At 42.1% G+C, this 15,283-nt stretch overlaps 1 protein-coding gene across 1 annotated transcript in view; it reads left to right on the forward strand.

The window, feature by feature from the left end:
* LOC116510364 (putative N-acetylated-alpha-linked acidic dipeptidase) overlaps window positions 1-3,183 on the forward strand; it is a 42,626-nt gene extending 39,443 nt beyond the window's left edge. Inside the window, exon 19 of the mRNA XM_032219889.1 lies at window positions 2,735-3,183. Within this exon, the coding sequence (XP_032075780.1) occupies window positions 2,735-2,924 (190 nt within the window). The 3' untranslated portion in view covers window positions 2,925-3,183. The remainder of the gene's footprint in view (window positions 1-2,734) is intronic.
* The last annotated feature ends 12,100 nt before the right edge of the window (window positions 3,184-15,283 follow it).

Consider the following 15,283-nt stretch of genomic DNA (forward strand, 5'->3'; position numbering starts at 1 on the left):
TATTTATATTTATATTTATATTTATATTTATATTTATATTTATATTTATATTTATATTTATATTTATATTTATATTTATATTATTTATATTTATATTTATATTATATTTATATTTATATTTATATTTATTTATATTTATTTATATTATTTATATTTATATTTATATTTATATTTATATTTATATTTATATTTATATTTATATTATATTTATATTTATATTTATATTTATATTTATATTTATATTTATATTTATATTATTATATTTATATTTATATTTATATTTATATTTATATTTATATTTATATTTATATTATTTATATTTATATTTATATTTATATTTATATTTATATATATTTAAAGTCACAACCCCTGGTATGTCCAAATATGGGAGGACGGTCACTACTTCCATTCTTTGTCCATTGGCTCGTCATAAGAGACAAACACACCACACACCACACACACACACACACACACACACACACACACATATATAGTGTCACAACCCCTGGTATGCCCCAATTATGGGAGGAAGCTAACTGCTTCCATTCTCTGTCCATCGGCTCGTCACAAGAGACCATCCAGACAGAAAGCCCAATATTTTACTGTTGCCAAATACAACACACACACACACACACACACACATATCTTAAGAACATAAGCAGTGACCTTTTGGACTAGACTTCTGGCCCATCTAGTCCATAATGTTGGAATAGAATAGAATAACAGAGTTGGAAGGGACCTTGGAGGTCTTCTAGTTCAACCCCCTGCTTAGGCAGGAAACCCTACACCACTACAGACAAATGGCTATCCAACACCTTATTAAAAACCTCCAGTGTTGGAGCATTCACAACTTCCACTGGCAAGTTGTTCCACTGATTAATTGTTCTCAATGTCAGGAAATTCCTCCTTAGTTCTAGGTTGCTTCTCTCTTTGATTAGTTTCCACCCATTGCTTCTTTTTCTGCCCTCAGGTGCTTTGAAGAATAGCTTGACTCCCTCTTCTTTGTGGCAGCCCCTGAGATATTGGATCACTGCTATCGTGTCTCCCCTAGTCCTTCTTTTCATTAAAGTAGACATACCCAGTTCCTACAACCGTTCTTCTTATGTTTTAGTCTCCAGTTCCCTAATCATCTTTGTTGCTCTTCTCTGCACTCTTTCTAGAGTCTCCACGCCTTTTCTACATCGTGGTTACCAAAACTGAATGCCGTATTCCAAGTGTGGCCTTACCAAGGCCTTATAAAGTGGTATTAACATGAGTTCTCATAGTGACTGTTCTGACCCAGCCTTAGCAGAACCAAGAAACAGACTCCTAGTCCTGAAAAAAAAACCTCTTTATTTAGCTACTGTTAATTCATGGCATTCACACACAGAAAAATCCAGGCAATAATCCTGCGAAGGGTTAATTGCAGTAACAGACCTTGTCAGTTCCTTGGATAATTGCCAGGCTGAGAGCTTCCAGTCGCAAAACTGTAAATTAATTCCTGGCAAGCAATCTCTGCTACCATAAGCAAATCTTCCGAAAGATTGCTTCTATTTATGCCCCAGCCAGGAAGGGGCCATTCAGCGCCCACATGTGCCTTTCTTCCAAATTGGCTCCTATTCCTCAGTTGTTCTCCTGACAGCTCTGAACAGACCCCAGATGTTCTTCTTCCCCACTTATCCCCTACTTCGAAGGCCCACAGGAAATGTCGGATGGCCCTGGAGCATCCCCAGACTCCAGGACAGGCCCAAGCCCCCCCCCTCATCAGTCTTTAAGCCACAACAATGGCAGACCACAACAGTGACCAACCAATGGCTTAAAGAAGCCCCCGGGTCTCCCAGCTGATGGCCTTCAAAGTTTTTAACAATAAATCTGACTTGTCCATCCTGTCATGATGGATCTGGGTGGAAAAAAACTTCCAGAGATTTGCCCGAAAGATAATGAGGTCCAAATAAACCATGGAGGCCATTCTATCAGGTATAAAGATGGTCCGTTGAGATATGGAAACTAAACAATGGAGAAGAGGACTTAGTGTCTCCTAATCTTTGAATTGCTTCTTAAAACCCAATCTTAAGATCTTCTTCGTAAGAGATTTTCAGCCTACCAATCTAATCCCGTTGGCTTCCAGAATGCCCCTCGTTGTTGATTATGTGGCATTGAATGTAGACTAGGTCAGGGGTCTCCAACCTTGGAAACTTTAAGACTTGTGGACTTCAACTCCCAGAGTTCCTCAGCCAGCAAAGCTAGATTGATTTTCAGCCTACCAATCTAATCCTGTTGGCTTCCAGAATGCATCTGGTTGTTGATTATGTGACATTGAATGTAGACTAGGTCAGGGGTCCCCAACCTTGGCAACTTTAAGACTTGTGGACTTCAACTCCCAGAGTTCCTCAGCCAGCAAAGCTAGATTGATTTTCAGCCTACCAATCTAATCCCGTTGGCTTCCAGAATGCACCTGGTTGTTGATTATGTGACATTGAATGTAGACTAGGTCAGGGGTCTCCAACCTTGGCAACTTTAAGACTTGTGGACTTCAACTCCCAGAGTTCCTCAGCCAGCTGACGTCCATAAGTCTTAAAAGTTGCCAAGGTTGGAGACCCCTGGACTAGGTTTGTTTTGGGCTTGATTCAGTTGAGTTCTTCTTAATGTTTTGAAGGCAGCAGGTTAGAGGATGCTGATTTATTTCAAACCTCAGTAACTTCTGTCCTAAATAATGTGATTCCAATAGCCAATTGACCTCTTTGCCTTTTTCTAGACACATCATCTTTGCTCCGAACAGTCACAACAAATACGCCGGCGTGTCCTTCCCTGGGATCTACGATGCCCTCTTTGACATTGATCACGAAGCAGACCAAGAGAAAGCCTGGGAAGAAGTGAGGAAGCAGATCTTCGTTGCTGCTTTCACCGTGACAGCTGCAGCTGGGACTCTCAAAGGAACACCATGATTTGCTAACCACCATGATTGAATAAGGTCTCAGGTCAATCCTACTTCAATTGGATCGTGGCGACATCATGATTAACTTGGTATATGTTGTGCTTCTAGCGCAGTGATGGCTAACCTTTTTCCCCTCGCGTGCCAAAATCATATATTTCCACACCCAAAATGCAATGTGCCCCATCCCTACGCATGCATGCTTCCAGTGGTGGTTTTCAAAAATTGTTTGAACCTACTCTGTGGGTGTGGCCTCCTTTGTGGGAGTGGCTTGCCACCCATGTGACCGGATGGGAGTGGCTTGCTGCTCATGTGACCGGATATGTAGAAGCCGACGACACTTGTCAGAACCACCTTAAATTACCTCACACACAGCACTGGCATGCATAAGAATATGATGTAAACTTGGTTTTTAAAAGGCATCTTTGGTTTGCGTTAAAACAACTTCAACACATGCAATGTTCTGATTGCACCACAAACGAAGTAGTCATCCTTACCTTTCACAGAGGCACTGAGTTTTATAAATATGAGCATGATTGTGTAGAATAATCATAACCAAGGACCAGTGGTGGGTTTCAAAAAATTTTTGGAACATCTTCTGTAGGTGTGGCCTGCTTTCCGGGTCCACTGGTGGAACCTCTTCTAACCGGTTCAGAATTCGAATTAATCTTCATTTATTGTGATTTTAAATAACCTTCAATTATGAAAAAATTGCTCTCATTCATTCATTCAATGTGTATAGATGCCCATCCCACATTTGTGACTCTGAACAGCTCATACAATTAAAATAAAAACCAGTAAACAAAATACAGAATTCAATAACAAACATAACTCCTCTTTAACAGCCAATTAAAACCCTATATTATTTTCTTTTTCATCACTTTATTTTGCACCATGCTGGAGTCTTCCTGGATCTAATTGAGATATAGTGGAACAAGGGCCTCTATGGGGTTGAAACTCCATTATCTTTTTTGTATGCATTGAACATGTAACATCCCATGGTTGCTTAAGTTGCATACACAATGCATGCAAAAAGAGGTGGGGCTTCAATTGGATGATCACAGCTGCCATCTTGACTTTTTTCCCCAGCCCAACCTGAGAGGGGACCTGTTCTATATGTGCCAGTTAAATACGGGATTTTACTGACCCCGGAAGGACGGAAAGCTGAGTCAACTTGGAGCCCCATCAGGATCGAACTCCAGGCTGTGGGCAGAGTATGCTTGCAATAGTGCACTTCAAGCACTGTACCATCAGGGAGTATACATCATAGTGTACATTAAACACAGCATTCTGTTGACTACCTCAACAGTGCTCTGATAAGCATGCATTTAAGGGTCAATGTGTTCTATGAAGAATTGAAATACGAGGCCAGGAACGTATCTAGGAAATGTATGTGGAATCAACACCAATTTGATGCCACAAGTCAATCCATCCATCCATCCATCAACAAAAAGTTTTCCATGATCACAGCTTCCTTGGAAATTCAACAGGAAGGTAGAAAGAAAGACCCAGCCTCCACATCATAACTCAAAAATTAAAAGAACTGATGAAGAAGAAGCCAACTTGATTTGACCTTCCCTGCCTCCAAGGATGCCTTTCTTAATGGCATTCATTCTAGTTAAGCTTCATTTATTGTGATTTTAAATAACCTTCAGGTATTACGAAAAAATTGCTCTCATTCATTCATTCATTCATTCATTCGTTGGTTTGTTGATTGATTCATTGATTCATTCATTCAATATTTATAGATACCCATCTGTTCTGACCACCTCCTTCGTCCAGTAATGAATGCCGAGACAATCTTAACTGGAATGTCCTTTAATAGCAAGACACCAAAACCTCGGTGGCTGAAAGCCAAGCAAAATAAACAGATAAGGACCTTGGCAGCAACTCAGACAAACTCAGGCAGCAATAAACACAGATAAGCCTTGGCAGCAATCCAGCCTGCTAAGCTCCCACTACTGTCCTCCGACATTCAATCCTGGGTTGACTTCTGCAAAGAGGGCCGTGTGCACAAGTAGCTTTTTATAGTCTGGAGAGGAGACTAATGACCACCAGCTGAGTACAATCACCTCCTGTAATTGCGTAATTGTTCCTGACGCCTAGTAGCTCTTCGATGGCGTGCATCCAGGAACAACTCACTACTGGCCTCCGGCTCACTCTCCCTTGTCTCCTCCCCACTGGTCCAAGGCTCAGGTGCTTCCTGGTGGCCAACCAGCCTCTCTGCGCCCTGCTCGGAGTCGGAACCCTGTCCAGGGTCCTCCACATCCTCCAGAGCCGACTCAGAGGGCCCCTCGCTGTCAGAGTCTGGTGGCAGCTCCAACGGCACCTGCTGGGCCACAACACCCATCCCACATTTGTATAACCACATCAGTAGGACGACATTGCAGATTTGCCACCTGCTGAACTTAAAAGCTATTCTGATGAAGAAGAGTGGGTGGAGAATGGAGATTAATAATAGAATCATAGTGCTGAAAGAGACCTTGGATGTCTTCTAATCCAACCCCCTGCCCAAGGGAGAAGACCTTACCAGACAAATGACCGTCCAATCTTTTCTTGAATATCTCCAGCAGAGGTGAGTTCCTACCAGTTCGGCCAAGTAAGTAGTAACTCAGCCTGCCACGCCCCCGAACCGGTTCTATCGGCGGCGGCTTCTTCTTGATTTTCTGTTCTGTGCATGCAAGCGCAGTTGCCCAAAATTTTAACTAATGCCGACAGCAACCCACCCCTGATCTCCAGCAATAGAGCACCTCACAATTCTAGCAGAAAATTCCCTTTTGAATGATTATAACCTGTACATATCTGTATTTGACTCCACCCCAAACAGCTGGCTGAGAATGGAGAACAGAAGAATCAGGGAGAAGACAGACTTCCAGCAATTGTCAAAAAGATAAATAAGGTCCAGAAATTTACAGCTGGCATACCTTTTTCAGGCTGTACGAACTAACTGTCCCGCCCTTCAACTCTGCCTTTTATTGCACTTGAAACACCTGATTGCTTCACGCTGAGAAGAGAGCTGGTTCTTCCAGCTGTAATATCAGTTGGGAAGAAAGGAAGACAGGATTCACACATGTCAGATATTGTCTACCTACTCGTGGCTGAAGGAGCTATTTAGATCAGGGGTGTCAAACTCAATTTCATTGAGAGGTTGTGTTTGATAAGAGTGGGCATGGCCAGAGTGGGCATGGCCAGCTCGACGTCACTTGTGTCGGGGGGGCACCTGTGGTGGCTCGAGTGCTCTGCCAGCTAAAATGGGCTCCCGAGTTCTGTTTTCGGCTGCGATGGCCTCCTGCAACCCACTGCCAGCAAAAATGGAGCGTGGGAGGCCGAATGCAGCCCAGTAGTGCATTCCTACCGGTTCAGACTTCAAACTTTGTTTGTTAGAAGGTCACAGAAGGGGATCACGTGACCCAGGGACACTGCAATTGTCATAAATATGAGTCAGGTGTCAAGCTGAACCTTGACCCTGTGACCATGGGAATGTTGCAATGGTCATAAGTGTGAAAAAGAGTCACAAGTCACTTTTTTCAGACCCGTTGTAACTTTGACCAGCCACTAAATGAACTATTGTAAATCGAGGACTCCCTGTATATATTCCACCCATCCCACTCTGCAGAGTGACTTCGGGCAGCTTACCATACAATAAAAATATAACATGTCTACTTTTAATAGTAAAGCAATTTTAAAATTTTACAAAAATGAAAGGATTCTTATTAAAGAATGCAAGAGTTGCTGGATAGCGAGATTTAATTAATAAATAATTAATAAAACATAAACAGAGGGATAGAATCAAGATCGCATGAAGTGTTAATACCCCTTTATAATGCCTTGGTAAGGCCACACTTGGAATCCTGCATCCAGTTTTGGTCACCACGATGTAGAAAAGACGTGGAGACTCTAGAAAGAGTGCAGAGAAGAGCAACAAAGAGGATTAAGTGACTGGAGACTAAAACATATGAATAATGGTTGCAGGAACTGGGTAAGTCTAGTTTAATGAAAAGAAGGACCAGGGGAGACATGATAGCAGTCTTCCAATATCTCAGGGGCTGCCACAAAGAAGAGGGAGTCAACCTATTCTCCAAAGCACCTGAGGGCAGGACAAGAAGCAATGGGTGGAAACTGATCAAGGAGAGAAGCAACTTAGAACTGAGGAGAAATTTCCTGACAGTGAGAACAATTAATCAGTGGAACAGCTTGCCCCCAGAAGTTGTGAATGCCCCAACAGAGGACATTTTTAAGAAGATGTTGGATATCTATTTGTCTGAAGTGGCAGGGGGTTGGACTAGAAGACCTCCAAGGTCCCTTCCAACTCTGCTATTGTATTGTATTAAGATGGACTCCAAGGGTTACTGGATATACACCGTGTTTCCCTGAAAATAAGATAGGATCTTATTTTCTTTTGACCCCCAAAATAAGCATTTGGCCTCATTTTCAGGGAGGTCTTATTATTTTTAAGGTGCAGAGGGCGGCGAGCATGGTCACCTCATGGCTGCTGCTGTGTTGCAATACTTTCGGGGAGGGCTTATTTTGGGGGGAAACCGGGTAGATATCAGAGGCCTTCCCATACTTACTCCAACAAAATAGGTCCTGCCTTCATGGTTACATGTCTGGACTACTGCAATGCACTCGACACGGGGCTGCCTTTGAAGACTGTATGTTGGTGAATGTTTGCCAGCACCCTCTCAGTCAGAATGAAGATTAAGTATCCTAGATTCACAGCTTCCTCTTGGGAATGTCTTTGCAGAAAGAAAGAAAGAAAGAGAGAGAGAGAGAGAGAGAGAGAGAGAGAGAAAGAAAGAAAGAAAGAAATGTATATATACAGACCCCTCCCCAGATGAGTAAATAGATCTAAAAGATGGAGGGGTCCATGGCTAACTAAGTGACCACTCAGATAAGGCTTTCTCACTCTCATCCAAATGCACAGCTCATCAGGAATCAAGAATTGGTTTTTTCCCCTGTAATGAAATATTAACTGGTCCTCATTAGATTGCTAAGCAATAATCTAATCAAGGTGATAGAGCACCAACTGTAATCGTAAACAGCCTTGTAAAACAAATCCTTGAGCTTCTAGGTAAGGATAATGGTTCTGGATGTTTTGGAACAGCAGGGAGAATATTTACAAGGTCCAGAGAGCAAAGGTCATTGTTCCTTCTCTGCCGGGAAAATGAACTCACGAGGTGGGGTAAGCAGTTTCTGTGTGGTTTTTATAAAGAAATTCTTGGAATCCAGAGTTTGGGTTGTATCCATCTTGACTCAAGGATTAAAACTGTTCTGACCTCTCCTTCATTGGAATAACAAAATAGCAGAGTTGGAAGGGACCTTGGGGGGGGGGGGTCTTCGAGTCCAAACTCTATACTATATTTGGCAAATGGTTGTCCAATCTCTTCTTTAAAACTTCCAGTGTTGGGGCATTCCCAACTTCTGGAGCGAAGTTGTTTCACTGATTAATTGTTCTAACTGTTAGGAAATATCTCCTTACTTCTTAGTTCTCAACCAATTTCGCTGTATTTAAGTACAATGACAATAAAGATTATACTTAGTTGCTTCTCTCCTTGATTAGTTTCCACCCATTGCTTCTTGTCCTGCCCTCAGGTGCCTTGGAGAATAGCTTGACTCCCTCTTCTTTGTGGCAACCCCTGAGATATTGGGACACTGCTATTATGTCACCATTGTCCCATTCTTATATATCATTTGTTTTATTTAAAAAATCCTGCTTCTGGCTGGGGAATTTTAGAAGAAATCCACACTTCTCCACGCTGCTGAGGTTATAACAAACACTGTTCTAATCTAAACTAGAGGGTCATCTGAGGGCGGTACCCTCAAAAATGGTACAGAGAACTATTTTTGCTGCTTCTACTGGTTGATTAGTGAACTGCAACACAGGTAAGGCAGCTTCTTTCCAAAGTCCATCTTTTCGTGCAGGTAATCCTTGACCTCCGGAAAAGGCCACCGTCTCTGCGTAGGAATCAGTTGCACGTGTTCAGCTGCCATAAAGTAAAATAAAATGAAATAAAATAATAAATGAAACAGTAAAATAAAAGTAAAAATAAAATAAAAAACAGTAAAGTAAAAATAAAATGAAATAAAATGAAATAAAATGAATAAAATAAAATAATAAATAAAATAAAATAATAAATAAAATAAATAAAATAAATAAAATGAAATAAAATGAATAAAATAAATAAAATAAATAAAATAAATAAAATAAATAAAATAAATAAAATAAAATAGTAAAGTAAAAGTAAAGTAAAATAAAATAGTAAAGTAAAAATAAAATAAATAAACCAATAAAGTAAAATTAAAGTAAAAAATAAAGTAAACTAAAATAAATAAAATAGTAAAATAAAAGTAAAGTAAAAAGTAAACTAAATAAACTAAACTAAATAAACTAAATAAGCTAAATCAAATAAACTAAATAAACTAAATAAACTAAATAAACTAAATAAACTAAATAAACTAAATAAACTAAATAAACTAAATAAACTAAATAAACTAAATAAACTAAATAAACTAAATAAACTAAATAAAATAGTAAAGTAGAAGTAAAACAAAATAAAATAGTAAAGAAAAAGTAAAGTAAAATAAAATAAATAAAACAGTAAAGTAAAAGTTAAAGTAAAGTAAAGTAAAAAGTAAAGTAAAATAAAATAAATAAAATAGTAAAGTTAAAGTAAAGTAAAAAGTTAAGTAAAATAAAGTAAAATAAAATAAATAAAATTTTGATTAGCATTAACCTTAATTCTTGGACCCGGTGCTTCCTGGGTGTTGATTTGCCATGGGGCAAAACCAAAACAGGGAACCCTTCAAAGACTTCAGGGTGCAAAATGAACACAATCTTGACAGGATAGCAGTCTTCCAATATCTCAGCAGCTGCCACAAAGAAGAGGGAGTCAAGCTATTCTCCATGGCACCTGAGGGCAGGACAAGAAGCAATGGGTGGAAACTAACCAAGGAAAGAAGCAACCTAGACTTAAAGGAGAAATTGCCTGACAGTCAGAACAATCCACCAATTCAATTTATTGCAGCCCTAGACCAAAGACGCTGACAGTGAGAACAGATTCATCGGTGGAACGGCTTGCCTCCAGAACTTGTGCAAACTCCAACAGTGGGACGCTTTTAAGAAGAGATGGTACAGCCATTGGCCTGGAATGGCATAGCGTTTCCTGCCTGAGCAGGGGGTTGGACTAGAACAGTGTTTCTCAACCTTGGCCACTTGAAGATGTCTGGACTTCAACTCCCAGAATTCCCCAGCCAGCATTCGCTGGCTGGGGAATTCTGGGAGTTGAAGTCCAAACATCTTCAAGTAGCCAAGGTTGAGAAACACTGGACTAGAAGACCTCCAAGGTTACTTTCCAACTCTTCCGTCCTTTTGTCACACCGCGTGGTGTTTCCTCCTTTCCAACTTCCCGACACTATTCCGATAGAGGGCAGTGTGTTGTGTTGTGTTGTGTTGTACTTATGCGTGTTTTAGAGGGAGCTGGAAGTAGGTGTCCTATGTCCCGAGTGGGACTAAACCCCCCCCCCCCTTCCGCCTCCCGCAATCCCAGTTCACCGTCCCAGCTGGCTTTCGGAGTGTGCGCGGGGGGAGAGATGTCCCAGTGGGCGGGGAGATGGGTGTGGGCTCCCCAGCCGGGACGGGAACCTTCCCCGTCCCTCGTCCCGCGCCAGCCGTCTGGAAAGCCGACATGGGCAGGTGGAAAGTGGTGCTTTGCAGCTGGCTGGGCGTCGCGGCGCTCCTGGCGCTGTTCCTGCTGGGTTTCTTAGTGGGTAAGAAACGCGGCGCTTTTACTTCCACCGGGCGCTTATGGGGGGGAGCGGGAGGCGAGGACCGGAGCGCAGGGAGGGTCTGGATCGGAGCGCAGCTGCGCCGATCCAGGACGCGTCGCGCGCCGTACGGGACCTCCGACTTCGGCGTTGGCGCGCCAGCCTGCTTAGGTTTGCCCGAGCTGGATTTCCACCGGCCCTTTCCCCGGCTGCTGACCCCCAAAGGGGGTGTCCAGCTTGGGGAAAGAATAGGATCGGGGTGTGATGGGTGTGTGTTTGCGTTGGTGTTTCTTGCAGAGACGCAGGTTTTTACACTTTTTACAGATTAACAGAGTTGGAAGGGACCTTGGAGGTCATCTAGTCCAACCCCCTTCCCAAGCAGTGGGCCATACACCTTTTTCTGACAAATGACAGTCCGGTCTCTTCTTGAAAGCCTCCAGGGAGGAAGCTCCCACAACTTTTGCGACCTTCTGACAAGCAGAGTCAATGGGGAAGCCAGATGCACAGATAGATTAAAAGTGTTGGAAGGGATCTTGGAGGTCATCTAGTCCAACCCCCTGCCCAAGCAGTGGGCCATACACCTTTTTCTGACAAATGACAGTCCGGTCTCTTCTTGAAAGCTTCCAGGGATGAAGCTCCCACAACTTTTGCAACCTTCTGACAAGCAGAGTCAATGGGGAAGCCAGATGCACAGATAGATTAAAAGGGTTGGAAGGGATCTTGTAGGTCATCTAGTCCAACCCCCCCAAACAGGAGACCCTCCACCATTTATGACAGAGGGCAGTCCAGTCTCTTCTTGAAAGCTTCCAGAAATGAAGCTCCCACAACTTCTGAAAGTAACTTCTGTTCCATTGGTTGGTTGCTCCCACTGTCAGAAAATTTCTCCTTATTTCTAAATTGAATCTCTCCTTGGTCAGTTTCCATCTATTATTCCTTGTCTGGCCTTCGGGTGCCTCGGAAAATAGCTTGACCCCTTCTTCTTTGTGGCAGCCCCTCAAATATTGGAAGATTGCTATCATGTCTCCCCTGGTCCTTCTCTTCACTAGACTAGCCATGCCCAGTTCCTGCAACCGTTCGTATGTTTTAGGTTCAAAGTCCCCACTCAGCCAGAATAACTAGTTGCTTTTCTTCAGCCTAATTTATGCTCCAGTAATCAACCATCACCAGTGTTGGTGCTGAAGGATTTTAAGAAGAAATTGGACAAACAATGGAATTGGACAACTAAATAGTGTAGGAGTCTCCTGCTTGAGCAGGGGGTTGGACTAGAAGACCTCTAAGGTCTCTTCCAACCGCTATTCTGTTATCTCCCACAGCCACTGCTCTTAAATGTCCTTACAGGCAGGGCGACAGCACAATTTAAGCCTCCAAGTTTAAAGCAGGAAGTCCATAGGCTCAGAGGCCCTTTGCACATGCTCATTTGCACTCTTTCCCTAAGGCTCAGGCCTTGCTTGATTCTGGGCCTTGCTTCAACTTCTGGCAGATGCTACATAGTCTTTAAATCAGTGGTGGGATTCAATTTTTTTTTACTACTGGTTCTGTGGGCGTGGCTTAGTGGGTGTGGTATGGCTTGATGGGCGTGGCTTGGTGGGCGTGGCAGGGGAAGGATACTGCAAAATCCTCATTCCCTCCGATCAGCTGGGACTCGGGAGGCAGAGAATAAATGGGTCAGAGATGGTATTTACCGGTTCTCCGAACTACTCAAAATTTCCACAACTGGTCAGAACCTGCTGAATACCACCTCTGCTTTAAAGGCAATTCCATATACCCCAGAATTTTACAGTCATTCCCCCCACCCCCACCCAAATCTCCCCCACCCCCTTCATGGATTCAGCATCGATGAGTTTCATATGAAAAATTCTGGGCAAAGTTGTTGAACAGTGTGTAACCAGATTGTTTCAATGATTGTTCATTGTTTTATGCTCCCCCAGTTTCCTGTAATGTAATGCTAATGGTTTTTATCCCATGATCAGCTCTTAAACATAGTTCCCGGATAATAATCAAATCCAGATTGCTTCTTGTAATCCACACCCGTGGCTTGGTTCCGAGGTTTTGCGCCTGAATGTTTTTGTTTTTTAAGACTTGGTTACCATGAAGAAAATTCAAAGAGCTGTTGTTGGTGGTTTTTGTGTGTGTGTGTGTGTGTATATGTATGTGTGTGTGTGTGTGTGTATATATATATATATATATATATATATATATATATATATATATATATATATATATATATGTGTGTGTGTATATATATATATATATATATATATATATATATATATGTATAATAAATAAATAAATAAATCAATAAATAAATAAATAAATAAATAAAAAGGATGGCTTTCACTGACGACCAAAAGGTTTAAGTGTAATTTATTTTTTATCTGAATTTCTTCCTAGAACGATAACAATTAATGTTTAAATGCAAGCAGAACATTTTATTCTGATTTGATATGTTTCTTTCCCAGCTGTCATTGCACAAACAAGTCAGGTGTGCAAATCCTAACGTCCCCCTAACTTAACCAAATTTAAAATTTCCTAAACTTGCCATTGTTGTGGACAAGATAACCCCTGACGAACCAAGTTGTTCCTTTCCTCATCCTTTCCCCCATTCCCCATGGGGAGGGATGTGGAAAGATATAGCACGGGACTTCCAAACTTTGCTTCGGCCGAATGTTATGTAATCCTTCTGGGGCACCCAAAACACAAATGCATTTCAAAGCACAAAGAAAGCTTGCAAAGGGTGCACAGAGGCAATAAAAGATGGCAACTTTGAGTCCTTAGCCAGTGGGACAGAGACATCATGTTATGCCAGTTCTCAGAGTCAATCATCCTTATTTTTTGTTTCGTTTTTTTTTTTTCCAGGCACAATTTAAATTGCTCTGGCTGTGTTTCAAGGTTTTGTGTAACTCTCCATTCACCGCATAACAGTGCTGTCCCAATGGCTGTCCCAAGGAGTTGGGTCAGCTTCGGGGACTGGAGGTGCTGTACAAATTGGGGTGGGGAGACCTGAGTAAGCAGGATGAACCGCTGGGGGGCACAGTGGTTAGAGTGCAGAACTGCAGGCTGCTTCTGCTGATCACCAGCTCCCTGCAGTTTGGCAGATCGAATCTCACCAGGCTCTGCGTTGAGTCAGCCTTCCATCCTTCCGAGGTGGGTAAAATGAGGACTCCAAATTGTTGGGGGCAAAAGGCTGACTCTGTAAACCGCTTAGAGAGGGCTGTAAAACACTGTGAAGCGGTATAGAAGTCTTAAGTGCTATTGCTACGTCCTAATACTGCCTGCGTCTGATGAGCTATCCGTGTAACTGAACTCATATCCCTTATTTGCAGGACAAATTTATGACCAACACTCTTAGGTAAGAAAGTTAGCACTCACCCCTCTCCTAGAAGAATGAAATATTTTGAGAAAATATTAAAAAGGCAGAATATTATACTTCTCTGGATGGGAAATGGAGAAACATGCACTTGGAAAGCAGCCCCCACCTTCCTTAATAGCCCTCAGCAAATTTCAGCACTTGAGAGACAAGCAGGGAGGTGGACTAGAAGACCTCCAAGGCCCCTTCCAACTCTGTTATTCTGTAATAACATCTCCAGTCCAGGTTCTAGGCACTGTCCACCTTGGCTAATGTCACCTGGTCGGCAGTATAGGTTTCCTAGTTTCCTAGTTTTCCTGTCTGGACAAATGATGCCTGACTAGCATTTTTTTTAAAACCAGCAATAATCCAATATTTGTAATTTGTGCATTAAAATGCCAAATTTATCATATGCAGGTAGTCCTCGCTTAACCATTGTCTTATTTAGTGACCATTACAACTTGAGGTTGTAGAATAAATGAAGCTACAATGGTGCTGAAAAAGTAACTTTGCAATCATTCCTCGCCTTTATGTCCTCTGCAGTCCCTCCCCCCCCACCCCTGGTGACATGTTTGAGATTTAGACACTTTGCAACCAGTAGAGCATCCCATAATCCTGTGATTATATTTGCATACGTCACAGCCAGGTTCTGACAGGGTCAATGAAGAGCCTGCCAGTGAAATCACAAGTCACAGTCAGAGGATATCTCACTGAACGATTGTGAGGTGATTTGCTTAATGGCTGTGGGAGAAGTGAGGTCACAAGTTAATACAATAATACAATAGCAGAGTTGGAAGGGACCTTGGAGGTCTTCTAGTCCAACCCCCTGCCTAGGCAGGAAACCCTATACCGTTCCAGACAAATGGCTATCCAACATCTTCTTAAAGACTTCCAGTGTTGGGGCATTCACAATTTCTGGAGGCAAGCTGTTCCACTGATTAATTGTTCTATCAGGAAATTTCTCCTCAGTTCTAAGTTGCTTCTCTCCTTCCACCCATTGCTTCTTGTTCTACCCTCAGGTGCCTTGGAGAATAGTTTGACTCCCTCTTCTTTGTGGCAATCCCTGAGATATTGGAACACTGCTATCATGTCTCCCCTGGTCCTTCTTTTCATTAAACTAGACATACCCAGTTCCTGCAACCGTTCTTCATATGTTTTAGTCTCCAGTCCCCTAATCATCTTGGTTGCTCTTCTCTGTACTCTTTCTAGAGTTTCCACATCTTTTCTACATCGTGGCAACCATGCCAAGTCCATTGCAATCA

The sequence above is a fragment of the Thamnophis elegans genome, chromosome 6 (assembly GCF_009769535.1).
Source record: "Thamnophis elegans isolate rThaEle1 chromosome 6, rThaEle1.pri, whole genome shotgun sequence".
In the NCBI taxonomy this organism is placed as follows: Eukaryota; Metazoa; Chordata; class Lepidosauria; order Squamata; family Colubridae; genus Thamnophis; species Thamnophis elegans.